General features: G+C 51.3%; 1 protein-coding gene across 4 annotated transcripts in view; it reads left to right on the top strand.

The window, feature by feature from the left end:
* The window catches only part of JARID2 (jumonji and AT-rich interaction domain containing 2), a 317,022-nt gene that overhangs the window by 283,571 nt on the left and 6,038 nt on the right, over nucleotides 1–27,413 (top strand). For all 4 annotated transcript variants that reach the window (XM_049884288.1, XM_049884305.1, XM_049884315.1 and 1 more), the window contains 10 exons: nucleotides 4,208–5,246; nucleotides 9,301–9,803; nucleotides 13,490–13,582; nucleotides 16,298–16,416; nucleotides 16,539–16,609; nucleotides 17,731–17,845; nucleotides 21,822–21,927; nucleotides 22,864–23,046; nucleotides 23,587–23,717; nucleotides 25,042–25,225. In XM_049884288.1, the coding sequence (XP_049740245.1) occupies nucleotides 4,208–5,246; nucleotides 9,301–9,803; nucleotides 13,490–13,582; nucleotides 16,298–16,416; nucleotides 16,539–16,609; nucleotides 17,731–17,845; nucleotides 21,822–21,927; nucleotides 22,864–23,046; nucleotides 23,587–23,717; nucleotides 25,042–25,225 (2,544 nt within the window). The remainder of the gene's footprint in view (nucleotides 1–4,207; nucleotides 5,247–9,300; nucleotides 9,804–13,489; nucleotides 13,583–16,297; nucleotides 16,417–16,538; nucleotides 16,610–17,730; nucleotides 17,846–21,821; nucleotides 21,928–22,863; nucleotides 23,047–23,586; nucleotides 23,718–25,041; nucleotides 25,226–27,413) is intronic.

Raw genomic sequence — 27,413 nt, forward strand, 5'->3', positions numbered from 1 at the left:
GCCTGGGGGTTTCATATCCCTCACCTTGAACCCCTTCTGTAAGAAGAGTAAGTTGTTATTTTTCTGGGAGATGTGAGAATTAGTTCAGCTGAATATAAATCTTGTAAATTCCCTTAGCTCTCAGCCTTCCACGTTAGATGATGAATACCTTCCTTGCATCTGTAACCAGTGGGATTTCTGCTCCTACTTTACCTCACCTTTTGGTGGAACAGAGGGTAGCCACCCCGATTGGAGGTTGTGGTTGTGGGCTGCTGGCACCCAGGAGGGGGGCCTGGCTACCGTTAACAGGGAAGTGGTTGGGTGTAAGGAGCAGTCCCCATGACATTGCTCCTGAGAAGTCACTGTTGTGGTCCTTAGCATCGAGGGCAGGCCTCCAGAGAGGACCAGAGGCACCTGGCTGAGCTGTGCCTTTCCACAGCCTGAGCCTCCTCAGGGGACTGGTTGCTGTAAATCTTGATGACTCTGTGGTGTCAGTGGGTGGTTGAGGGCCAAGGAGAACACACTACAGACACCTCACTTCCTGGAGTGGGATAAGGTTGCAGTGAGGGTGGGAGGAACGTGTAGAGTGGGGTGCAAAGCCAGAAATCCCCAGCAGAGCTGAGAGAAGGGCAACTTCACATAATGCTATTCCGCGTGAATGTCTTCAGTGTGCATGGGTGGGTTCTGCCCTAAGCAACCATGTATTAATTCCCACTGAATTCGCATGACCCTCAGGATGTGCAGCAGTGACTCCAGACCCCCGTGGTGGCGAGCTGGCCTTGGGACCTGGCCTTTGGTTAAGCTGACACTCAGCGTGTGTGGTTTTATTTGATATGGCAGGGGGGTGGAGGGGGGGGCATACCTCAGTAGCAAGGTAGGAAAACGCCTTCCTCCATTGCTTTGTTTTCTTTGGTACCAATTACATAATGGATCTTTAGAGACAAGTACAGGCCAAGGAATGGCATCTTGGTTTTAGCAAGGTGGATCCTGGGTGTTTTTACCAACGGTGGAAGTGGCCAGGTCGTTGGCTCTGTTTTATCCCTACCTTGAGGACACAAGGCACTGCTTTGGGGACAGGTTGTTGGTTCCTGCGTTAGCTTGTCAGCTGCATCATGGCCTCCACTGGTAGACATAAAACGTGGGCCCTCGTTGTGGGCTGGGGAGTGGGATGAGGGAATATGGTCAGTGAAACATGTCCTTTCTGATCTTCTCAGCTACTTCTCTCCAAATTTACGTTCATCATCTGCCCTTGGTCGTGGGGGGAGGTATATTTAGTCTTCAAGCTTGTTACATGGACACACGTGCAAATTTGCGTGGATGCTTGTGACGGTAAGTGTTACAATTGTGGGGAAGAATATGAGTAGGGTAACTCAATTTTCAGATAGGACAAGTAAGTTGGCTGCGTATCTTGGCAATAAGCAGCAGGAGCAGCAAGATGATCCTTCTGCCACTGAAGATGGAGAACTCCACCGTACAAGAAATTTACCTCCCTGTGACATAGCTCGGTGCCCCCAAGAAGTCAGGGGGATGGATCCAAGGCCCCTGCACTCTCATGGAGGCTAGAATGTTGGAGGTTTAGATTCTGGCTTTCCAGCCCCTGCTGGTAATTGGGATGTCGGGAAGGGCAGGAGCTGAGTGGGAACACTGACCTGCCCCCAGAGCTTGTAAAGTAGATTCCTGGCTCATACCCTCTCCAACTAAATCAGAATCCTGGGTGTGGGACTAGGGAGACCACATTTTTTAAAAGCCCTCCCCCGGCTAGGGGGGTGATCCTCGGCAGGGGGGCGGGGGTCCCAAGTTTGAGAAGCCCTGACATAAACCTCAGCAGTTACTGAGGGCTGAGAGTGTGAGGAGGACAATAGGCAACACTGGGCAGTGTTTCCCATTTTCACGGGTGATTCTTTCTCCAGCTTCAGAAGAGATTACGCCATATTGTGCAGCCTCCTTAAGGGTGAAGTGGTGTAGAGTTGGAACAAGTTATACCCTAAATGGTTAAAAGATTGGAAACCGAAAGGGGTCTTGTCTCCATGCTCTGGAGAACAGAGCCCTTCTCTGAAGTGTGTCTTGTGATGGAAAAGTCTTTCTGAGCCACAGCAGGATTTTACTGTTTTTGTTTCTCTAAAGGGTTTGTTTTGGTTTCCTTTGTTGTCAACAGAACCTCTAGAACAGTTACAAACTAGAGGTGTTTGCATTCCATACCATGCCTCCTACTCCACATCAGTGTTTCTTCCCATGGACTGTTTGTCTCTGTCCCCACCTCTGGTTTTCCAAATTTGTTTTCAATGTATCACTGCCAGGTTGCTTTTGGTAAAAATTTCTCATTACCTCTTTCCCATCAATCCCGTAGAGGGCGGTCAGCAGTTTAGGGTCAAGGATGGATGTTCGCCCTGGCCTTCTCTTCAGCCTCTCCCAGGGGACTTTCGATCCTGGCCCCAGGCCTGGTTCATTAAATGTCCTTGGAGTGGCCCATGGTATACACTTTTGTATCAAGGACTTATGGCTTTGATTGGACTGGGAACCACTGATACATCTAGAGACATTTAGTCTTAAATCTTAACGATTTCTTCTGTATGTTTTTAGAACTGCTGCTCCAAAGTGTTAGTTAGGTTCAGGGGTCCCCAGTCCAGTAGCACAGTATCACCTGGGGCCTTGTTAGGAATGCTCATTCCAGGGTCCTCCCCAGACCTACCAAGCGAGGGGGGGTGGGGAGGAGAATTCAGACATCTGTTTAAGAAACCCACCGAGGAGTCTGTAACGTAGTCATGTGTGGGGAACACTGATTTGGATACCTGCAGGAAGTTTTTTTCTTTCTTTCCCCCACTTAAGTGCTGTATATATCCTTCAGGGCTAGACCTGGTGAGAGGTGCACAGGTCAGGAAGACCCAGTTCCCACCCTCCGGGAACCTCCTGTGTAGGCATTGAGCAGGGCTTACCCACTGCTTTCGGTGCCCACTCAGCGAGGCACAGTGCATTTGAAGAACCAAGCATCTTACTACCACTGTATCTTACAAATGAGGAAACGTAAGCATTCTCGACCCTGCATACAGACCCCTGCCACCCTGTCACGTTCCTCTTGGGGGAGAAAAAAGGGCTACTGCTTCTGTTGTTCCCTAGTAAGTGTGTAATTCTTAGGGTCCCTCACTTAGAGGGGTGTTTGGTGGTAGTTATGGAGTCCCTCTTTCTGAATTCTTATGAGAAATTGGAGCCCTGGGAGGTTACATAAATTGTCAAAGGCTGCTCAGCTGTGTGCAGTGGCATATCTGCCCCCAGTCCAGCAAGCCCAGCGGCTCCTGTAGTGGTCCCACCTTCCTCCTTGTTTTGAGGTTAACGCATTCCTGATGCCAACCATGTCCTACCTGTTTATGGCCCCTGTGTACGTGAGCTAGGTCTTCATGGCCACCCGTTGCCCCTGTGTCCAGCTGTCCAGGCCAGTGCAGAGATGCTGGTTTTGCTTGGGCAGTTCCCGTGGTTGGGGGTGGGAAGATAGGACCCACACATGCAGAAGAGAACGTGAGTGTTTTGCTTCACCACAGAGGTTAGGTGTACCCATGTTACATCCAGTGAGGCACACTGTAGGGCCTGATCTCCAAGGTGATGAGAGACAGACAGACAGGCAGATGCTGACATTAGCAGCCATGTTTCTGGGGTTAGAGGATGGCCGTGCCGTAGCCAAGCCAGATGTGTATTATTTTCTTTTGGTTGGATTGTAATTTTTGTTTTTTTAGTACTGAAGTTTTAAATTTCTGTGGGTAGATGATGCTGTATATGGAATACCCAGACAACAGAAAACATGTTTTTTTCTTTAGACAGGGATAGATAAACAAAAGTGTTTTGTTTTGTTTTGGGTGGGGATACAAACCCAAATTGGGCAGGGTCTTGCTGTCATCATCTCTAACCTTGTGGTGACTGGTGTAAGCACACAAAGGGGCCTTCATTGTAAACCGCCAGGTTTCTTGGAAGAGCCGTGGGAACAGACACGAATGTTGAAATGCAGCAGGAATCACAGCTGCGGAGCGCGTGTCTCAGTGTGGGGATTTTTGTGCAGAAAGATAGGTGTGCAGTAGCACTGGCATTGTAAAACTGAGTGTCGCAGCGTTTTTAGTTCACGACTTTGTATGGGAACTCCATGCTGTTGAAGGCAGACTGCTGGCTGTGTTTTCGGGTCCCCGGCCATCTCAGCAGGCACTAATTCTGCTTTTCCCCTTTGCTCCTCCTGCTGCTCCCCCAGGTCTCTAAGGTGAATGGAGTCACTCGAATGTCGTCCCTGGGTGCAAGTGCGAGCAGTGCCAAAAAGATGCGAGAAGTCAGACCTTCACCGTCCAAAACTGTGAAGTACACTGCAACGGTGACTAAGGGGACCGTCACATACACCAAAGCCAAGAGAGAACTGGTCAAGGAAGCCAAACTCAATCACCACAAGCCCAGTTCAGCTGTCAACCACACAATCTCAGGGAAAACTGAAAGTAGCAATGCAAAAACCCGCAAACAGGTGCTATCCCTCGGAGGGGTGTCCAAGGCCACGGGACCTGCCGTCAACGGCGTCAAGGTCAGTGGCAGGTTGAACCCAAAGTCATGCACTAAGGAGGTGGGGGGGCGGCAGCTGAGGGAGGGGCTGCGGAATTCCAAGAGGAGACTGGAAGAGGCACACCAGGCGGAGAAACCGCAGTCACCCCCTAAGAAAATGAAAGGGGTGGCTGGGGCTGCCGAGGCCCCAGGCCGGAAGGCAGCTTCTGCGGCCCCCACGGAGAAGCCTCTGCTGAACGGACACGTGAAGAAGGAAGTGCCGGAGAGAAGTTTGGAACGGAACCGGCCCAAGCGGGCCACGGCCGGGAAGAGCACGCCAGGCAAACAAGCACACGGCAAGACGGACAACGCCTCCTGTGAAAATCGTTCTACCTCGCAGACCGAGTCCTTGCACAAGCCCCACGACGCGGCGTCGGGCAAGCACGAAAAGGGCTGCAGTAAGTCCGGGTGGGCGGCGATGGACGAGATCCCTGTGCTCAGGCCCTCCGCCAAGGAGTTCCACGACCCGCTCATCTACATCGAGTCGGTGCGCGCTCAGGTGGAGAAGTTCGGGATGTGCAGGGTGATCCCGCCCCCGGACTGGCGGCCCGAGTGCAAGCTCAACGACGAGATGCGGTTCGTGACGCAGATCCAGCACATCCACAAGCTGGGCCGACGCTGGGGCCCCAACGTGCAGCGGCTGGCCTGCATCAAGAAGCACCTCAAATCTCAGGGCATCACCATGGACGAGCTCCCGCTCATAGGTAAGGCCAAGGCGCGGGGCCCGCTCCGTGGGCCCGCTGGACTCCCCTCCCCGCCTGCCACCAGACCCCTGTGGAGGCGTCTCCTTTCTGCCCCTTGCAGAGGCCCCTGGAGGAGTGGGCCTCCGTGAGCTCGTTCGGCTTCTTTCCTCAGGTCCTGGGTGTTTGTGGCTGCAGGAGAGTTGGTATTCGTGTTCGCTGCCTAGCTCTGCCGTGCAGAGTACCACAGACTGGGCAGCTTACAAACACAGAATCTTTTTTTAATGATTATTTATACTGTGTCACGGTTCTGGAGGCTGGATTTCAAGATGAACTGTGTTGATTCCTTCTGAGGCTCTGAGGGAGAATGTGTTTAGCCTCTCTCCCAGCCTCTGGGGGCTCAAGATGTTCCGATGCTTGTAGATGCAGCACTTCACATCTCTGCCTCTGTCTGTGTCTGTCTGTCTCTTACATTTTATAAGGACCCCACTCCTGTGGCATTAGAACTCTACCGCTCTTCTCCACCTTGACTTCGTGGTAACTGATAGCACCTACAAAGACTCTGTTTCCAAACAAGGTTGCCTTCACAGGGACATGGGTTAAAACTTCAGCATACCTTTTTGGTGGACACCATTCAGTCCATCTTGGTGTTGGAGGGTTTAGGTATCAGGCTCTCGCTTAGCAGCTGGCCTGTCCTGGCACCTGCTGATTGACACAGCACAGGCCTCGCCAGCTGCTGCAGGGTCCTGCCCATCGCACCCCGGCCTCCCACCTGGGCTCAGAGCAGTGTCCAGGGGAATCAGGGAAGACCGCTGCCCTTCATAGCCTGCAGCCTGTCTCCCTCCTGCTTCTTTATCTTCCCAGCCTTCTTAGCTTTCTTTGGCCATATCTACTTAAACTTCTGTTTCTCAGATGATCTCTTGGGCCTTGTGGAGGCCACAGAAGAGGCAAGCTTAACTTCCTAAACCAGGTGCCACTCTGGTAGAGCTGCTTCTGGCTCCCTTAGGGGACGGACATCCTGGTGGTCATGGAGACTACGGGCAGAGTCCATACGCAGGTCCTCTCGTAGCCCCCTTCCCTTTTCTACCTGAGAGGGCTCCACAGAGCAGTGCTTCCCTTCTGGGTCTGCAGGGAAAGGTTTCACACTCCCTTTCAGCCTTAGACCCAGGATGGGAAGCAAGGAGTGTGCCCGTGTCCATTTTGAAGATCCAATTTCTCAGAGGCAAGGAGACACTGAACAATCATTTAAAGTGTCACGAATTGGCAGGAAGATGTGGCTCACTGCAAAAATGGAGGCTTCATTATTCCTCTGGGCAGGTGGCTGTCAAGGCTAATGCTGTGTAAGAGTTGCTTAATTTGAAAGGATTCTTGGTTTGGGGTCTGCTGTCATGAGTGACATGCGATAGACACAGTGACGTGGAGCTGCAGGGACCCATCCTGGTGTGGTTGCCGAGCAGCCCGAGCCATGGAAGAGCACCGGGTTTGGTGTTGGCTGCGCCACGTAAGTGCACAGGCCACAGGGGCACCCAGAGATGGGAGTCTGTAGCCCCGGGTTGTCCTGACCAGAGCAAGACCTGGGGACTGGAATAAAATGTCCCCAGTTCCCCTCCTGCTGTGTGCACAGATACTTGTGGAGCAGCACAGGTTGCATCGATGACAGCCATCAGCACCCTGGTACCCATTGCTGACAAGTTGATTCTGACTCATAACGACCCTGTAGGATAGAGTAGAACTGCCCCGTAGAGTTTCCAAGGAGCACCTGGTAGATTTGAACTGCCGACCTTTTGGTTAGCAGCCATAGCTCTTAACCACTGTGCCACAAGGATTTCCAGCACCCTGGTATTCATGTTAATTTCATTTCGGTAACCTTGAGGCACAAAAAGCAACTGTAGTGTACGTTTTTATGCTCTTTGCCATGACGTAAGAGTTTACAGCATCATAGCAATCTAAAAGGGGTACCGACCTGGCATGGGGCCCGGATTGAACTCAGACCTACGGACCTGGGTTCAGCCATCTAGCAGTGGGAGGTGCTTGGTAGTTTTGAAGGAACTTCCCAGAACCCACCAGGATGGGTGTACCGTCTCTTGTGTGTGTCAGTGTGCTCCCCTCCCACCCCTACACGCCTACCCTGCCTCAGGAGAGGTGGGAGAGCATGGACTTTGTGAGAGGAGGCCCTTGGCTACTAACCAACCTCCTGGCCTCTCTAATTCGACTCCTGTGAGTCTGTTTCCTCTCCCTAAATGAGGATGATCATAATTGGTGAGGCTTCCACCGAATAACTTATTTGCAAGCACTAGATAACTTGCACGTGCTATTGGGTTTTAGTGACCTACTTAAGAGATTCCCTCGGTGGTGCAAATGATTATGTGCTCAACTTCTAGCTGAAAGGTTGGTGGTTCAGACCCACCCGGCAGGTCTGTGGAAGGAAGGCCTGGCCAGTCTGTCTCCTGTAAAGGTTACAGTCAAGAAAACCCTGTGGAGCACAGTTCTATTCTGACACACCCATGGTCTCTCTGAGTCAGAAATGACTTGACAACTAACAACAACACTTGCAGAAAAAGATAACATTTCCGATTTCCTCCGTTCTTGGTTGACCTGTAACCCGAGCTACTTTGGCAAGGTTCATATGACCATTTCAATTACTGCCTCCAAGAGACAGGACAGCATGCCCCACCCCGGGACACCCCAGTTGAGGCCAGAGAGCTGACTGGGGTCACCCGTGACTGATAGTCTGTGAGACCCCTGAGTACACCCTGGAATCTCAGGCACCCTCATTTCAATAGTTGGGAAGGTTTCCTCATTGATGTTCCCTGCTGCTCACTTGTCCACAGACAACCAGGTCTCCTCTTCGGTGCAGTAAGTGGAACCCAGGAGCCTTCATTCCCAGGCCCTGGTCTCGGGGATAGACGGGCGGATTCTTTGCCTGTGGTGGTCCAAGCCCTCGCTTGGCTCCTCAGGGCCCGGTGTCTTCTGGGTTGGCCTCCTCCATGCACCGAGGGAGGTTCTGAGGGTTAGGTTGTGGGAGCGGTAAAAATAGCCCTAAACCAAAACCAAATCCAGTGCTGTCGAGTTGATTCCGACTCATAGCGACCCTATAGGACAGAGTAGAACTGCCCCATAGAGTTTCCCTCCACAAATTTCAAATTTTCTTAATTTTTCCCTTGCTCACCTAGCATTTTGTTGAATACCTACCTCAAAATAGCCAACGGGCAATTGTTGGAAGGTTGTTGTCCACTCAGTGGTCAGAGGGAGGTAGATTTTCTGGATCACATCTAGATAGGGTCCCTGGGATTTGCAAGTAAACACGTTTGAATTTTGTGCAGTTGTCCAGGTCTGTTGTTTGATCACGGGATGCAGTGAAAATTGGAGTATGTGTCTTTCTGTTACAAGTGGTCCCTCTCTGAGTGGGTGGTGGTAGGAGCTGAGGGCCCTCACTCCAGCGTTGCCTGTCACCCTGGAAATGCAGTGGGATTGAAAATAAATTACCCATGTGCGCACACATGTGTCTCTGTGTGTGTTAGAAGGGGAGTTGGGGGACTGGGATGGGTGTCGTGTGGGTGAGCTCACTGATGTTGAGCTGTTCTGTGGGTGCTGGGCCACCTATGTGGCCAGAGGCTGAGCCAGGGCCTGTCCCTCCCTCCCCACCTCCGTCTCTTTGACCTGCTTCTTCTGGTGTGTCTGAGGGTGCCACAGCACAGCTGTGCTGACTTCAGACCCTGGAATGTTCCCCCCACACACCTGCACGACCAGGTCCCCTATCGTTCATGCCTCTGCCTCAGGGACACCCTCCCTGGTCATCCCCCTCTTAGTTTCTGGTCCCTCATCTCATCTGCTTTATTCAGCTTCACAGCATGTGACTGTTACCCAGCGTTGTTTAGTGTCTGTCTGTCTAAAATACAAGCGCCCTGAGGGCCAGAAAGTTTGTTCACTTTTGGAACCTCACAGCCTACAGGAGTCTCAGGCACATGGTAGGTGTTCATGAGCTGTCTGTGGGATGAAGAAGGTGTTTTTCCTTGTCGTTTTAACTGGCTACATCCTGTGTTTCCCTCCCCTGTCCATCCCGGCTGCTCCGACCCAGGAGGCTGTGAGCTCGACCTGGCCTGCTTTTTCCGGCTGATTAACGAGATGGGCGGCATGCAGCAGGTGACTGACCTCAAAAAATGGAACAAACTCGCAGACATGCTGCGTATCCCCAAGACCGCCCAGGACCGGCTGGCCAAACTCCAGGAGGCCTACTGCCAGTACCTGCTTTCCTATGACTCGCTGTCGCCTGAGGAGCACCGGCGGCTGGAGAAGGAGGTACTGATGGAGAAGGAGAGCCTGGAGCGGCGGAAGGGGCCCCTGGAGGGCCACACGGAGCATGACCACAGCAAGTTCCACTCCCTGCCCCGCTTCGAGCCCAAGAACGGGCTCATCAACGGCGTGGCCCACAGGAACGGCTTCCGCAGCAAGCTTAAGGAGGTGGGTCAGGCCCAGCTCAAAACGGGCCGACGGCGGCTCTTTGCTCAGGAAAAGGAAGTGGTCAAAGAGGAGGAGGAGGATAAAGGTGTCCTCAGTGACTTCCACAAGTGTATATATAAGGTAGGCCTCCTGCCCATCGCCCTGCACCCTGCCCTGTGTCAGGTTCCACGGGGGCTGAGTCCCGGGTCCCCGCCCCAGGCTTCAGGGATGGGGCAGAAAGGGAATTGTGTGGATGAAACGGTGTCCCAGAATGTCCTGGCAGAGCAAGGGGTGGCCTAACCATGGGGCAGAGAAGCAGCCAGGCAGTCTCCCATGGGAAATGCTGGGTTTGTAACGAAGAGAAATGTGTGTAGCATCTGGTATGCTGGGTGTCCTCGTGGCCAGGGCTCAGGCCTGAAAACACCGGGCCAGCTTCAGGGCAGCCCGGCTGTGCCACTAGTGATCCTCTTGCCCTCTGGAGCCGTGGTGTTCTTCATTCAGTGAATGGTGTGTTGGAAGGCTGCTAGGCAACTACAGTGTAATTTAGTTTTTCCTTCTCACCCAAGTCTGTGCTTGCTGCTCTGATGTGAGCTGCCTGGAGTGGTCGGGGCTTCTCAGACTGACCAGACCCTTGAGTTTTCTTCTCTGCCTCATTGTTATTCCTCACAGCCTGCCACCCCGCCCCCATTCCCCCAGCCGGGCTTTTCCAGCCCTCCCTGTGGAGCAGTCCCTGATGAAGCTATCAAGGTGGCTAGCACCATTAAGGTGCTGCCGAGGTGGGTGGGGAGAAACTGACAAAGGAAACGCTACAGTGTTTTCCCCAGTTCTGCCAAATCTCGAACCGCCAGCTGGCTGAGAAGACGTACTCCTATAAGAAGTGAGGCAGAGTGGTGCTGACACTCAACTTGGCGGCCCGCCCTTGGTGGCAGTGCCGCTCTGCAGTGGCTTCCCCCACCCTCCCCTGGTGGGACTGCCTCCCTCCCCTGCCTACAGGCCCCTGCTGTGCCCTCCAAATAGCCATCTGAATTGACTGAGCTTTAAGGGGTGATCCTGGTTCTGGGTTTACTAGGAGCAGAACTCTTTCTGGTGAAGCCTCAGGGGTCCTTACCCAGCAACAGTGCTCCCACTCTCTTAATGAGACCTTGATGTAGTCATGTTGTACGTGGGCTAATTTGTTTCCGTTGCCTTTGAAATTGCCTGTTAGAGTCCAGTCAGAGTCAGGGTGTCACCTCACATAACTACCAGGCTTTTGCCATTGTGTTACTGCAGGCGCTAGCCCTGCTTCTGAGTGGCCGAGACTTCTCAGAAATACATAGCAAGAATCTGTGCATTGCTTTGTAGTTCACGCTGTCTTTTGGCTTTCTGAGTCCAGGGTCAGCTTTCAGACCTCCACCTTCCCTCTCTCTGCCATACTTTAATTTTCTTCCTAGACTTTATTTAGCTCTTACAGCCTTTCTGGAAAGAGATGATCCTGCTTGCCTAGACGTTTTTCCATTCTTAGACCCAGAAAGGGTCTCCTTTGCTCAAAATGGTCATTTTGCTCCAATCCCCACTGGCCTTACCCAGTGTTCCCTTGTGGAGATGGTGCGCTGGGTCAAAGAATGGCTGACTGCAGCCTGATAGTAGCCTTCTTGTACTTGAAATTTTAAATGTTTTCATGAAAAAAGAGAAGCCACACAGACTGTGAATAAACTCAAAAGCTCTTTTTTGTCTGTTTCCTGAATGTTCACCTGAGCAGGCTTTATATACCTGCTGTTAGTTAAAGCTGCTCATTAAACCTGTCACTCATTAGATGAGATTGATTTTCAACTTCTGTTACTATTTATTTAAGAAGGTTAATGGTGTGAGACTAGGAAACCCTGGTGGTGTAGTGGTTAAGAGCCATGTTTTCTAACCAAAAGGTCGGCAGCTCTCCTCTGTCCTAAAGAGTCGCTGGGAGTTGGAATCAACTTGACGGCAATGGGTAGTGCTACAAGGATGAGTTAGGTCCAAGTAAGACTTTTTTGGGAGGGGGAAAAAAAAAAAAAGGCTCTGTTCAAGGGTGTTTTTAGGTTTTCCTAAGTTTGGTGGTGGTGGCAGTCAGGTGGCTGATGAGGTACACAGCCAGAGGGTCCCTGCTTAGCCAGTGGGGTCAGGCCACATGGTTCCCTGCAGCCCCTCAGGACCCTGGGGCATTGACCATTAGGTGGCAGTGTCCTCAAATTCCAGGTTCTCTGTCTACTGCACTCTGCTTAATTAATGCAGAATCAGGTCCCTTGCAGTGATTCCGTTTTTGTTTTGTAAGAAACAATGTCTGGAAAGTTTGAAACTGTATGGAGATGTTTTCTTTTCGCTAGAACCCCATTTAGAAAGCAAAGCCAAACACCGAAATCTATGTGTTGATCACTGTGACTGTATCTGTCACCGTAAAGATCCAAAGGAAGAACAGTCCAGAACTCCTTCTAGACCTGTTGCTTTTTTTGGAGATGCTCAAATGTCATCCATTAGCAAAGCTGTCCCTGACCACCCTCCCTGGCCACATTCTGTAACTCCTTCTGCCTTGTAGCACTGCTGCCCCCACCGCCCCCCGTGTATCTCCTAGGTTAAAGGCCGCTTTCCCTAGCTGGAAGGCAGCCCCTGAGGGTAGAGATCTCCTCTATCTCCTGTCTGGAGAACTGGGCCTGGCACACAGTAGGCACTGAATAAATGTTTCTGGAAGAAAGGAATGGAAGTGCCTGGCCATGAAAGGGGGAAATGTGAATCTTAGAAGGCTCGCCTGTGTAGAGCAAGAACAAAATAGTTTCTCTGTGATAGTTAAAAATAGGAAATAATTCAGGATTCCCAAGTTTAAAAAAATGACGTGTCTATTAGAAGAAACAGTAAGGTATTTTCTTAAAGTGAGCAATTCATTTTGAGTATTACTGGGGAAAGGACAACAGCAGGTGGTATTAGCAGCCTGAACCTCTACAGGCTCTCCTTTGCCTGCTGCAGGGAAACACACAGAGGGGACGGTGAGTGGGGATCAGGCCAGGCTGCTCCTGTGGCCAGTTTTCATGTGGCAAAACCGTCAGGGTGTGGAAGTTACCCTCATTTTTTGTCTTTATGGACCTCCAGGGGTCTCTAGGAAACCCTAATGGCACAGTGGTTAAGTGTTACGGCTGCTATCCAGTTCAAATCCACCAGGTGCTATGTGGAAACCCTGTGGGGCTGTTCTGCTCTGTCCTGCAGGGTTGCTATGAGTCGGAATCAACTTGATGGCAACGGGTTTGGGTTTTTTTTGGCAGGGGTTTCTAACAGGCGGGTGCCCCTTTCCTGCCTCCGGGATCCTGGTTTATGAGTTGCATCAATGCAGTCTTGACGCTCTTAGTTTCTTCATGGAAATACGCGGAGTAAGGGAGGTTTGGTTAAATAAGCCAACGTCAGCCTTTATACTGCCCCCTACAGGGAGTAAATGAAGAACTTGTGCCTCTCTTTCTATGTTGTGCCCATTTCTCCCATGAAGTGAAAGCCATGGTTTCTAGAAGTGTATTCTTACACCTCAGGTGTTCATCTACTCTGGCCTTTAGTTCTCAACTTCTCTGTTTCTGGAGGATGACTTGTCAGCTTGCTCGTGGGGTGGTGGTGGCTAGTGGAGTTTCTCATCCCCTTTGGTTGGCACTGATGATGATTCTTGGCAAATACTTCCCTGCCTTCTCTGAACACCTTTAACTTGGAGGCTGAGTGGCCTTGGCAGCCAGGAAGTACCAGGGTGGAGGCCCGAGGTGGGTGGCGGCAGGTGGCTTCGTTTGGAGTTAAGGTTTACCTTTTGTTTCTTAAACTTTACTCTGCTGTGCTTGTTTGGTTTTCAGGGAAGGTCTGTGTCTTTAACAACTTTTTATCGAACAGCAAGAAATATCATGAACATGTGTTTTAGCAAGGAGCCTGCACCAGCTGAAATCGAGGTGAGTGAAGCGGACCTCTGTCCTGCCTCTTGCCGGTCCGGGCTCTCTCCCTCTGGTCTCCCGATGCCTGGTGGCCTGAGAGGACTTGGACGTTGGCTAAGTTTGTTCTCCATGTTGAATGTGCACACGGGGGTCGCCAGAAGTTTTCACTTGTGTTAATCTCATCATGGTTCAAAAGTCAGAAACAGCGTGATGAAGATGGAACCTTCCCGGCTTCTCTTTGGCCTGCCCAAATCTGGGGGCTCTGAGATGCAGAGTCGAAGGGTTAACTCTGGGCCCAGCACCCCCCCGCCCCCCGTCAGTCCCATGACTACACACACTCTCTCCATTCTCTGTGTCTCTTACGCAAGAGAATGGTTGGAATCCCTGCAAACTACAGTGTGCTTTTTCTTCTCTCTCTCTCTCTCTCTTTTTTTTAATGGGATTGGCAGATTGCCATTTTTGTGCTTCCGCCAACTCTGTTCTTTGAGTTAGTGTGAGGTTCGAAAGACAACGCACAGCTCTCTGCTCAAACCAATTAGGGGTAGATTTCGTTTGAGGCGCTGTAGGACAGAGCCTGAATCTGTTTGTTTTCTTCCCTTGCCAGTGCCCAGCTGAGTCTGTGTGAACTGGAGGAGGCTGACGTCAGCAGGCCCCTCACAACACTTGGTCATTTAAAGGAAAAGGAGCCAAACTTGTGTTGCTGCTGACAGGGCAGCTGCCAGCTGGGAAGCAGAAGTGTGTTTAGACTGCAGCTTGTCTTTGGTCTGTCGTGGTGTCCCGTCTCCTTTTCTTGGTCTGTAATTGTATGTACCACAGCTTTTCAGTAAAATTCAGTGTGGGCATGTCCGATGTGTGTGTGCTGTTCGGCCCAGGACATGTGGAGTTTCCTGGGGTATGGGACAGGACAGCCCCAGCTAAACCAGGTCCATCATACACATGAAATTGGCCAGATGTGGTGCCAAGGAAGCCAGTCCTGGTGCTCAGGCCTGGTTTCCTAACGTGGTAAATTCAACGGCACTCTTAGCTTGGTTTTCGTTCCTTTGAGGCCTTGGGTCTCAGCTCGTCGGCCTAGTCTGCCTTAGCTCTGTAACCACGGTGCTATTTTTGAACACTAATCTGTAGACTGACACTTCCATCCCACTCCGTGCCTACTTCTGATTACACCCTCACCCCCCATGTGGCTGTGGTTACTACTCTGGGGCTGTGCCACCTCACACTCCATCAAACCCCAGTGTCAACTGGATCCTGATTCTGGGGCACGTGGCTGCCACAGTTGCTTCCGGGGGCCCTGTGGCATTTGTGGTAGGGATGTTGAAGAAGAAAATCTGATCTGGGAAAGGAGGCTTTTGTTGTACGATATATGTCCTTGTGGGTTTATTATAATTAGTATTATAAAGAGCAGATAGCTTGTTTTATTACATAGTTTCCTTGGGGAATTAATTTCCTCAGACTTCCCTGTTGGCTTTGCATCACCTCTTGTATAAATAGCAAAACAGTAAAGGAAGACTTGCTAAAATCCGAGGTTTCAGTCCAGGGCTGTCAAGCTTCTTGTGCTGTGGGTCTTCTAGAGAAAACGAGGCTTTCCTCTTCTTGGTAGTGAGCAGCTGGCTTCCCCACAAATCACCTAGAGGTTGTGCACCATCTTAAGTGGCATGGGCCACAGGGTCGTCCCCTTGTGACAGACTATTGCTGCTTTCCTGGGACTCAAGGAAATCAGTTTCAGGATCCAGTCATTTCATGATGTTGGAATTTATTCTTGCGTTGTGGACTGTCAACACCTGAGCTAGCTCCCAATTTATAGAATTTATAGTGTTGTGAGAACTTGTGTTGTGGTATCGTTAGCAGCACTTCTTTGAGATTGTATGCTGCGATGTCAAGTGTGTGTTAGTTAGGCCGCTGCCCTGAAATGCATTCATTGTTTCAGCTTAACAGGTTTTGCCAAGATTGGGGAAGGTGAGGTTGTGGCTCTGAAATGATAATTGGATACAAAGTGAAAAAGGTGCCTCTGAGTCTGGGAGAGTGGACTCAGAGGGAAACAAGCATGTCTGCTTACCTATTTGCAAAACACATTTCTGACGCTCTCTGTACCCCCACACTTGGTTAGACCAGACTCGTGAAAATCACCCGGTAAACTTGTTACAACTGCCAGTGTACAGGCCTTGCCCATCCGCCAGTGCACCTCTGTTTCTGATTTGGTTGGCCTGGGTTATATAGCCTGGGCATTAAGTATTCCTTCATTACTTCCACTGATCCATCATGCAGCCAGGGCTGATAACCCGGCGTACAAGTCAGGAGTCGTGGTTATTAGACGTGTTCAGTGCCTGTATATGTCTAGGTGTTAGACCTAGCTGTTGTAAGTTGCAGTTGAGTTGATTGTGACTCTCGGTGACTTTATGTACAACACAACGAAACATTGCCTGTTCCTGCATCATCCTCACCATTTCAGCCCATCACTGAAGGTGTTGTGCCAGTCCATCTCGCGGAAGGTCTCCTTTGTCCTCACTGCCTGTCTGCTTCACCAAACATGATGCCTTCTGTGACCAAAGCAAGCGAGTTGGACGATGTTATGTTAGACCTGGGGACCTTATTAATTACAACCTGAGAAGGATAGTGGGAAGTCTTCAGTTTCCTTCCTGTCATTGCTGGCATCTGTTCTGTGATGGGCTTGCTCATTGTAAGTCAGTGTCTGGGTGTTAAGCTGAACTGTACCCTGACCCTCTCCCTTCCCTGCAGCAAGAGTATTGGAGGCTAGTGGAAGAGAAAGACTGCCATGTGGCTGTCCACTGCGGGAAGGTGGACACTAACACGCATGGAAGCGGATTCCCCGTGGGAAAGTCAGAGCCGTTTTCAAGGTAAAGTTGGACTCTGTCGTCCAGAGTTCTGACAGGTCACAGGGCGTTAACTTTCCATAGCCAGCATCTTCTCTAGGGTTCTGGTCCACTGTATGTAATGTCCCTCTGGTTTCCCTCTGCAGGCATGGATGGAACCTCACAGTCCTCCCCAATAACACAGGATCCATCCTGCGTCACCTCGGTGCTGTGCCTGGTAAGCCTGATGTGCTGGCCATCTACAGGGTGGCTGGCTCTAGCCTTCCCTGGGCAGCTTCGGGAATGAATTCTGCCCTTTGGAGAGCAAGAGCTGGGAAGATTCCTTTTCAATGAAGACAGCCTTAAAATGGACAGGGGTATTAAAGCAGAGAGTATACAATCAAACTTTGATTTTTAGAAAAGAAAGGAATGTGGCATAAGGGATGGAGTCAGGAAAAACGTGGAGAGGTGTAAACCAAATCTCAGAATCTAGAAGCTAGGCAGAAATTTCATGCTGAACTTCAAACCTCAAAAGGTTTTAGCCTTTAAAAGCTAAAAGCCAGATGTTTTGAGGCTACTTCATGGTTTCCAGTTAAGCTCGTAAATGATTGTTTCTTGGCAGATACCAGAGAAAGCCAGGGGTTGTGGGAATTGCAGCCACTGAAGGCTAGGCCCTCTGGAGAAGGCAGCCTGGAACCTGTTGCTGGGAAAACAGTTTTGACCCAAGCCGGGAACCCTGCGACCAGCCTTACCCTAGTTGGCAGCAATTGCTCAAGGCAACTCTGAACAGAGGTGCTTAATTTCAAGCACAAAGAGGAGCTTAAGTTTGGTACCTCAGTTCTCAGTATTGAGGTTCAGCGTTAACACCATCATCATACTCCTATTTTTTGGTCCCAACTTAAACCCCAAAAAACCAAACCCGTTGCTCTCAAGTTGATTCCATCTCATGCCAACTGTTACAGGACAGAGTAGAACTGCCCCGTACGGTTTCCAAGGCTGTAATCTTCACGGAAGCAGACGGCCACATTTTTCTCCTGCAGAGTGGCTGATGGGTTCAATCTACTGACCTTTCAGTTAGCAGCTTAGTGCTGAACCACTTCGCCACCAGGGCTCTGTGGGCCCAACTTACTTCTCATGAATTAAGATGTTCTTTACTACTGTTTTCAGACAGTGCCCATGTTCTTAGTTTAATTTCTGTATAACTAGCAGGAAAGAGCAGATCCCATCTTCTCAATGAGTCCTGTTTGTTGACTTCTGTTGTTTTCTCTTGTTTCAGGAGAGAGAAGGGATTTTTAATTGCTGTTACTGTAATACGTCATTGAAATCCTGTAAAGTAACATTTTCCCTTTTATGTTTTAGGAGTGACTATTCCCTGGCTAAATATTGGCATGGTCTTTTCTACCTCATGCTGGTCTCGAGACCAAAATCACCTTCCATATATTGACTACTTACACACTGGTGCTGATTGCATTTGGTGAGTACACACGGCCGCTCTCATGCTTTGCTCCTGGCTCCTGTGCACCGTTGCAGCTTGGAATTTCCTACCTCTGTATTCAGCTCGACGGCACTGGGTTTTTTGTGGGTATTCGAGGTGTTAGAGATTATTTTAATTTGCTCTGATGACCGGCAAGGGTGAGCATCTTTTCATATGCTTTTTAGCTGTTTATACTCCTTTTGTGAATTACTTGGTTGTGTCTTTGCATAGACTTGGACCAGCAACACCCTCACTTCCGATACCGAGTGCAAGTTCAGGAGGGTCCCCCAGATCACCCTCATGTTCAGTAATTCACTAGGACTCCCAGAACTCCCTGCAAACTGTTACAGTCATGGTTCAGGTTTATTACAGACAAACACCAGTCAGTGGGTAGGGCACACTCAGGAGAAATACCAAACACAAGACTTTTGTTGTCCTTTCCCCATGGAGTCGGGATACGCTACTCTCCTGGAATCACCGTGTCACAGTGCGCAGAGTATTGCCAACCAGGGAAGCTCACTAGAGCCTCAGTTTTCGGAGGTTTTATTGGGGCTCCATTATGTAGGTATGATTGATTGATCTGTTGATTGCCCATATGGTTGATCTCAGGCTCCAGGTTGCTAATGGCTCGTGACCTAAAGCCCCCACCTTAAGTCACATCGTTAGACTCTTCAATATGACTCAAGGCCCCAAGGCAAACGGATACTCATCTATCAAACATAACATTCCAAGGGCTCAGAGATCACCTCCCCAAAGCCCAGGGAAAGGTCAGACCTTCTCCTTAGGCAAGGCCAAATTCTTTACTGTGCAGGCCATACCCTGGCCTTTGGCCAAGGCTCTTACAGAAAAATGATCATGCTTATCCGGGCGTCTGTGTTCAGTATAGCATTTATTTATGCTGACAGGAGCAGCAATGGTGTCATCATGAATATGCTTGACGTTTGCAGGTGCCAGTAGAGAGAGATTTTAAAGGAACAACTAATCCGTCCTTTAAGCAAGGCCAAATTCTTTATTGAACGATCTTTGTTATTTCTTCTGGAGTACTTATCTTTTTTGGTGTTGATTCAACGAGTCCTTTTCATATTAAAGATAAGAAACAGTAGTAGCATTGCCAGAAAAAGTTGGCTAATACCCCCAGACACTCTTACAGCTCGGTAATGAAGTCACTCCTGAGGTCCACACTTCAGCCAGAGATTAGATAGTCTCATAAAACAAAATGAGACCAAATGGGCATACCAGCCCAGGGGCAAGGACTAGAAGGCAAGAGGGGACAAGAAAGCTGATAATAAGGAACCTACGGTTCTGCCTCAGAGATCTAGTTCCTGCTGTGCCGAGAGGTACATGTCGTTTATTCTGCACAAGTTTATGTGTTGGGCGGCTATGCATTCTGGGTGGCTATCTGCCTGTAACCCCTCTCTGTCTCCACCGTAACAAGTCCTACGCAGTGGGCTGGGCTCTCTGTGTCTTTGTTTATAGTGGCAGATGGGAATTTACTGCCAGTAATCAGATGTCTTGTAGTCTGAGAGTCTACCGGCATTGCCTTCATCCCCTGGTAACTGTGTTTATTGTTCTAATGGGGTGATTAAGCATTAGTTATTAAAATAAACGAACTCTTAGAACCAAACTTCTTCCTCCAAGGAGCCAGTGTCTCCAGCCGTCTCTTAATTAGAACTTGCCTTGCTTCTAAGCCAAGTTATAGTGAGCAGTCATATTGAAAAATGGGCAGTACATGAAGAAAACCACCTGAAGGGTCCGTATACCGAGGAAGATGGTCTTGAACTTTGTGCAGCTGGTCTTTGGGGGTGAGGTCGCAAGTGTCTGTTGACAGGTAGTGGGAGCTGAGACTGACAGTGGTCTCGAGGTGCAGGATGGGTAGACCAGGTAGACAGAGAGTGGACCACAGGGATGTTTCCTGTCAGGGTGAAGAGCTACTTTCTCCCAGGAGTCTCTGTACCATTAGGGCCATTTCTGTATGGGAGGCACTGGGGCAGGACCGGGCAGTCTGTGGGTGTAGACTTGGGGTCTGGAGATCCTTAGCCTCTTAATCTGAAAAAGTGCATGTTATATGACATGTACCCCCAAGGTGACGAAGGAAAATACTATAGTGACAGCATGGGTCATGCTGGTTGATTTTCTTGCTCGAATGCTGAGTCAGAGACAGTGAAATGTGAGATTCTGTGGGCCTTTTGAAGAAAAATCCCTGGCACCTCATTGAAGGGAATAAAAAGGAGGTCGGGATATGATCAGAGAAGTTTATGGTGTGTGGCTTTTCTTAAAACATGCGATTTAGGTTAGAGACTCTGTATTTAAATCACAAATCAGTAACAGAATATGCTGGCATTGAAGTAACTTAAAGATTTAAAAAATTAACTTCAGTGTGGTGATTGGCTACTCCTTCCACTCAGCAACTGGCACCAGGGTTTGGCCTCAAAGCAAAACTGTCTCAACAGACACCCGAGTGCAGCGGAGGGCAGGCTGCCTGCCCAGCCGGCCACTGGAGAGTAGACTGATGTCTCCTTTGGAACTGAGAGTGAGAGCAGGAGGAGAAGCTGCTGGGAGTGCCAGAGGCATTGGGCACAGTGACTCCCCAGAGTACTTCCCCTCTCCTGCTGGGGCCCATGGCCTCACAGTCCTGTCATCTGCTCTGGGACAGAAGGCTCCCCTCTGTGTCACCTGCTCAGGAGTTGGCCCTTTGTCCATAGACAGCATGCTGAGCCCAGGAAAAGCCTGGAGGCATGGGCCTAGCCTCCAGTCCCTGCCTTGTCTCAGGACTGCTTCGTAGTCCCCGGGTTTCCCCCGCTGTGGATAGTACTTGCATCCCAGGTGGTCCCTCTTGGGAGACAGATTAAGAGGACATAAGCAAAAACTCCACCCACCCTTGTGAGTGTAGCTTTTTCATCTCCCAGCTTCCCTTCAGGCTCCTTCAGCTCTAGCCAGAGGGTCCAGGTGCTGGTCCCTGAGGCCTCATGAGCTCTGCTTCCCACCCCTGTGAGCCCCAGGAGCCCTACCACCCACCCTCTGGCTTTTGCTGGGCTGAGCTTGTCCTCTGCAGGCCCTCTTATGTTTGTCTCCTGTGTCTAGTGCCATCTCCTCAGTGCCCGGGGTTGAAGGGGTGGGGTCCTTGTGCACAGAGGTGCCTTGGTGGACCAGCAGCCGGTGTCTCTGAGGTCTGCCCACCCCCTCAGCATTTCACAGTGGCCCACTGCCTCCCTCCCTGGGGACACTAGGGGTGTTGTTGGCCAGAGCTGGTATGAAGCAGTGCACATGCTTGATTCCTTTTTGGCTTTTCCTTGTTTTGAAGACTAAGGGATCCTTTCCTGGGCTGGTCAAGGCCTCATGAGGTTGCCCTGACTGGGGCACCGTGGGGGCCTCCCATGAAGAGCACTCTGTCCTGGTCCTCCTGCCCCATTCTGAGGGTCTGTGATGCCTTCTGTATAAAGTGCCAACCAGGATCTGGCTGGGAGCTGAGATGCAGCCTCAGCACGCTCAGAACTGACTGAGTCTGCAGCCGGGTCTGGTTCTGAATTGTGGGGGCTGCTAACATCTGTTTCTGGTTTGAAGGCTTTTTGGCTCACATGTAGATCAGATATATACAAAAGATGAGCATTTTTAATCAGTCGTGGGGCTGCGATTTGGCTGCAAGCTGGCGGAAATGGCAGCAAGGCCCTTGGGGAGTGGATGGTGTTGCCTGTGAAGTGGGATGCAGGGGACCCAGGGGTGCTGCTTGAAATCACCAAAGGTGCTCACTTTCGTGGGTCCTCATGATGGACCCTTTTCCTCCTGTCCTTTGGGTGACACTGAAGCCATGTGTCTGTGCCTTCACCCACCCTTCACTCTTAGAGTGGGAGGGGCTGGGGAAGGTAGAAGAGGTGGGGAAAAGGCCCAGAAAAAGTGGGCACGTTCACCTTGGGGGAACAGGGCTGCTCAGTCCCTCTTGCTCAGGGGCCTCTGTGACCAGGCATTTCCACACCCCCAGGTATTGCATTCCTGCTTCGGAGGAGAACAAGCTGGAGGACGTGGTGCACACGCTGCTGCAGGCCAACGGCACGCCCGGGCTGGAGATGCTGGAGAGCAACGTCATGGTACGCCGCCTGCCCTGCACCAGCAGTGAGGGGTCATGGCCTGGCTCAGGCTGGCTTACAAAGCCTCTCTCTTCACTGACCTGCCTTGGAAGGGCAGAGAAGACAAAGCAAAATAACCCTCCGGGGTCCCAGTCTGAATGTGTCCTGTGTCCTCTTGTCCAAGGACCACACTGAACAAATATCGGGTGGCACCGGTGTCAGGCTCGTGCTCACACCATTCCACTCTGGATTCAGATGTGTGTGGGTGTCAGGGTGGCAACCCTGGGCTCAGTATGGCGGTCTGACTGGCTTTGTTGGGGGCACCTTAGTTTCCCGGGCAGTGGGTAAGGAACTCTTGATATTAAGGAAGTGAGTACAAAGGCATCTTACCCCGTTTTCCGAAAGTCAGGGTGATGTTGAGTTCCTGGGAGGCTTTTTTGCCTGGGGGTGTGTCCTGACCTGCTGAGCTCAGAGTTCCTGTCTCTTTGGGGCTCCACCCGGCGGCTCCCCCTGGCTCCGGCGTGTAGCCAGCAGCCCTCTTGGGCATGCATTTGTCCTGTTCCCAACTCTGGCAGTGAGTCAAGGTGACAGAAGGACCCCGTGAGGGAGGCACATTCAGCCTGGCCCCCCTGTGGCTGCACTTGGGCCCTGCCCCTCGTGAGTCAGCTGTCATTCTCAGGCTAGTGTCGATTTAGAACTCTCTTGTTGTTCTTTGGAATTAGTATTTTTAATTTCTAAAGGAGAAAAAAATACGCTGTCTCCTTGAGCGCTGGCCTGTTCTTAGGTTTCTAATGTCCTCCTAGGAGACAGGGTACAGGAAGTGGCGAGGCTGTGTCTCTGCCCCGCTAGGTCGTGTGGGGCAGTGGTCAAAGGGGCGATGGAGGGGCCAACAGCCTGCAGGGGAGAGAGGTCAGATGCAGGAGGGGCGCACCCCCACACCTGCCACTATGCTCCCAGATCTCACCGGAGGTGCTGTGTCGTGAAGGCATCAAGGTGCACCGGACCGTGCAGCAGAGTGGCCAGTTCGTGGTCTGCTTCCCGGGGTCCTTTGTGTCCAAAGTGTGCTGTGGCTACAGCGTCTCTGAGACCGTGCACTTCGCTACCACCCAGTGGACAAGCATGGGCTTTGAAACTGCCAAGGTAAGGCTGCTTCTCCCCGTCTGTGTGCCTGCATGGGACATAAACACACACCCGTGGCTGGCTTTGTTTTCGGGTAATGTATTTTATCTCAGACTGTGCCTTTACAACCTGAAGGTATTTTCTGGAAAAGGGAAATTGTTAGGGCTTTGTTCGTATCCTGGAGAATTTTGGAAGTGTGTCATTGATCTGTGGGTGACCAGGGTAACGTGCAGGACAGGTAGACAGTCCACTTCTGTGTCGGAACACTGCACTGAAGGTCCTGAAGGTAGACACTTGAAACACATGGACGTATAAAATCCTGGCGACTTTACCCTGCAGCCCACCTGCCTTACTGCCGGCAGGACTGTCCTGTGGGTATTGCTGAGACCCCAGTCTCTCCCACAGGCCACCATGGTCACTGTACAGTTCGCAATTGTTCCACGTCCTGATGTACCCCAAAATTTGAAACTTCAGAGATGTCCCCACTCTATAAAGAAAAACCTTCACAGCCATCAAGCCATGGAAACCTGCCCTAACAATGGAAGGTGCTGCCTCTTTCAGGAAATGAAGCGCCGCCATATAGCGAAGCCATTCTCCATGGAGAAGCTTCTCTACCAGATCGCCCAGGCAGAAGCAAAGAAGGAGAACGGTCCCACTCTCAGCACCATCTCGGCCCTTCTTGATGAGCTCAGGTAACACAGACTCTGGGCCCTGGGAGACCCCTGGGGCTCCCCAGAGGTGCAGGGGCAGGTAGTGGTGGTCTTTGGTGAGAAATCCCCCACCTCCTGCCGCCAGGCCACTCAGAACTGCAGGGCCCACTTGGTGGTGTTCCAGGTGGCTGAAGACTTTTGGGATTCCGGGGTGGCTCAGCTGCTAACTGAACAAGGTTCGAAGTTTGAGGCCACCCAGAGGTGCTTCAGAAAAAAGGCCTAGCGGTCAACTTCTGAAAAACCAGCCTTAAAAACCCTGTGGAGTGCAGTTCTACTCTGACACGCATGGCGCCGCCATGAGTTGGAATCGACTTCACAGCAACTGGGATTTTTATTTGAACTAAATAACTTGATTCAGGGACAACTGGCGACTGGAGACTGGGTGTGGTACGTCTGTGTTTCCCTTCTCACCTCTCGCTTGATGTTTGGAGTCAGTTTCCTGAGGTGCTGGTGCAAGGTGCATGGTGCTGAGGTTAGCGCTGTGTGAGCGCGAGTAGAGGTGAGCTCTCAGCCCCCACAGGGCCTCTTCACACAGCGGAAATAGTGTCCCTGGCTTCGAGGGCCTGGCTCTGTGCCCTTGGTTCCAGCAGGAGGTAAAGGGCGACCCACCGTGCCCACCCCTCAGTGCTCTGCCAAGTGTGTGTGTGTGTGTGTGTCTGTAGTGGTGGGCCATTTGCTTCAGGAGCTGCACCTCAGCACCCATGTGGCCGGTCACCGGACTCCCAAGGCTGCAGCCCACCTTTCATCCCACAGGCATCCTCGGAACTCACTCAGGTTGACACAGAAACTGAAGACAAGTGTGACTTTGCTGGCTTCCTGTGTAACCCTTTTCTCTTTTCCCGTCATTTAGCCTTCCAAGGGGAGATCCTGGTAGTGCTGATGGACAGCATGTGGGTTTCAACTCGTGTTGATCGAACCTTTGATCAGACTGACAAATAGTTTGTTAAATCAGTCTTTGGCTTGGAGTGAAAGGAAGACCTATTACTTAGCTTTAACGATGTGTTAGCCGTAGGGAAGGGGAAGTCATCATAGTAGCTTGGCCGGGGGAGGGTGGAGAGGGGGCCGTTGTCTAACCTTTGGACCAAGGACATGTGTTCCCAGGGGACCTTGGGAAGGAGAGCTAGGCTCCCAGTTCCAGTAGGTCTTGCTGCTCCTTCCTGCAGGGAGAGGGGCATGCTTGGAGGGAGGAGTTGGCCTAGGGATGCTGACAGGTCCCTTCTGGAGACGAGAGGCCCAGCCAGGCTGCTGTGTTGTGCCGGCGCTGTGGGCACAACTGCCTAATGCCCCGGCCCTTCTGTCTGGCCAGGGATACGGAGCTGCGGCAGCGGAGGCAGCTGTTCGAGGCCGGCCTCCACTCCTCCGCCCGCTATGGCAGCCACGACAGCAGCAGCACGGTGGCGGATGGGAAGAAAAAGCCTCGAAAATGGCTGCAGTTGGAGACGTCGGAGAGGCGGTGTCAGATCTGCCAACACTTATGCTACCTTTCCATGGTGAGTGCTGGCCCAGCTCCCGGGGGATATGGGCGGCTCACCTCAGCTACATGGGCCCCGCCTTTATGGGAGGCCTTTAGGCTTTTTCAGTATGAGGAAACTCAAGTGTTTATGTCCCACCTCCATAACCTACTGCCAGACCTCAGGCAGGTTCTTCAGCCTTGGCAGAGTTGTGCCCTCATCTACCCAGGCATGGCTGCGGGGGTCTCCTCACCACCATGCCTCTTCCATGTGAAGGCTCCCAGAAGGAGCCGCCCCAGCTTACCCTACCCTACCCTGCTGCCACTGAGGGTTCCTGCTCAGTGTCTCTCCTTTCCTGCATAACTGTCCTCCTGCCTGGGTCTTTCCCACACCTTATCTTCACGCACTCTGCTTCTCTCTTCGGTCCCCTTGTTGAGCTGCCCTCCTGTGGTGAAGCAGGTACCCTGCCCCAAGGCCGTCCCTGCTGTCTGCAGCCTGGGCGCTCCTCCCCCTCCACCTGCCCCCATGACACATCCTGGCATTTCTGCCCTTTGCTCTTTTCTCCTGTGTTTCACTTTCTATTCAGCTATGTAACCAATCGTATTGCCACTGAAAACTTTGGAATCTGTATTTTAAACTAGCCTTTCTCCTAAGCTACCTTCTCCTGTTTCCAGCCTTCCAATCTCTGCTCACAGCTGCTTGGGGGGTTTTCAGGCAAATCCCATTCAGCCGGCTAAAGCTCCATTCCTCTTCTCTCCCTGCCTCCCACTTTTCCAAGGGGCCTAGCCTCCCTCGCCACGCTTTTCTCCTCTTGGCTCTTTGCCTGGCCCAGTGTCTGCTAGGAGACCTGTTACCGCATAGGTTTTTGATCATCCATGCCAGACCACAGGGTCAGAAAAGCACTGTTGACTTGCTGACTGGACTGGTGTTTTCGGTCTGTGTTATACCCTCTCTGTAGGGTAGCTGCCTTATGTTGTGCTCTGGTTAGGATGCTCCCGCCCAACACTGAGCAGCCAGTGGTGACATGCCCCCATAGCCTGGCACACAGCCCCGTGGTCTGGCCTTGCCACCTCCAGTGCCACCTTCCGCTGCTCCATGCATGCAGTTCTCTTTCCTGAAGCAGACTGTGTCAGGAATTGCGCTAGCCTCGTGGTTTAGATGAAGTAGCCAAAGCCCCGAGTGTCACAGAGCCTCCCTACGTTTGCTCTGCTTTGTGAGTGGTGGGCCGGGACAGAGACCAGGTCCGCCTGGCTTTGTGCAGCCTCCCAGCGACACTTGGGAGCACTGTGTGATTCCTCCCTCCTCCAGGCCCCAGTGCACACCCACCTGCCTACAGAGAGGAGGGACGGTACTGTCACCCCTCATTGAGTTGGATGCTCTTTGTATAATGTTAGAAAGGTCAGAAAACCATTAAAAACGAATCTCACCTTCTGTTGTGTATGCTTTCTGTCTGGTCTTTTCTAAAAGATGTCACTTGAGAACCAGGCTACATTGTATACTTTCGAAAAAACAGGCATTTCCACAGGTCTTAAAAAATGTTTTGTTAACATTCCTCATAAAAGCTGCATAATTCTGGATCATACTTTTCACATTAGAGCTTTTGCGTACTTGGGGAGTGTGCTGTGACAAACATCCTCGTGTGTGGACGGCCCTAATCCCCCAGGGGCCCAGGGCATTGAAGTGGGGGCTTTTCCTGGAGTGGTCGCCTTTCACCAGGCATTATTTCCTACTAGTCTGAATGTTCGTAAAATGCATATCCTAAAGTGACAAGTGAATCCCAGCGTTTTACTTTCGTTACTTGGATCACCAAGTCTGCCCTCAACCCCAAATGTCTTTAGAAGGTGGTATGTCTGTCACAACCTTTCTTAACAGTGTGTTCTGTGTTCTTTGCTTTGACATGTTGAGGACAGGAACCCAGGTCTGGAGTTCTGTTTTTTCCTAAATCCTTTCTGGAAAGAGCCCATGAACCACTTGTATCTTGTTTGTTAAAACACAATTTTTGTTTTTATTATTTCAGGCTAGCCCCAGGGGCAGGGTGAGGGGCCGGGCTCCTACAAGGCAGTCAGACGACTCTTCCTTCCCTCACCCTCAGACCCAGATGTCCCCATGCTGAGGGTCGGGGACAGATCAGACCTCCTGTCTTCACCGCTTGTGGTGTCTCTGGCAGGTGACAGGAAGGTGCTTTCATACAGCACCTAGTGGTTCTGTGGGTGGCGTCCCAGGGATA

Source organism: Elephas maximus, chromosome 1 (assembly GCF_024166365.1).
Source record: "Elephas maximus indicus isolate mEleMax1 chromosome 1, mEleMax1 primary haplotype, whole genome shotgun sequence".
Lineage (NCBI taxonomy): Eukaryota > Metazoa > Chordata > Mammalia > Proboscidea > Elephantidae > Elephas > Elephas maximus.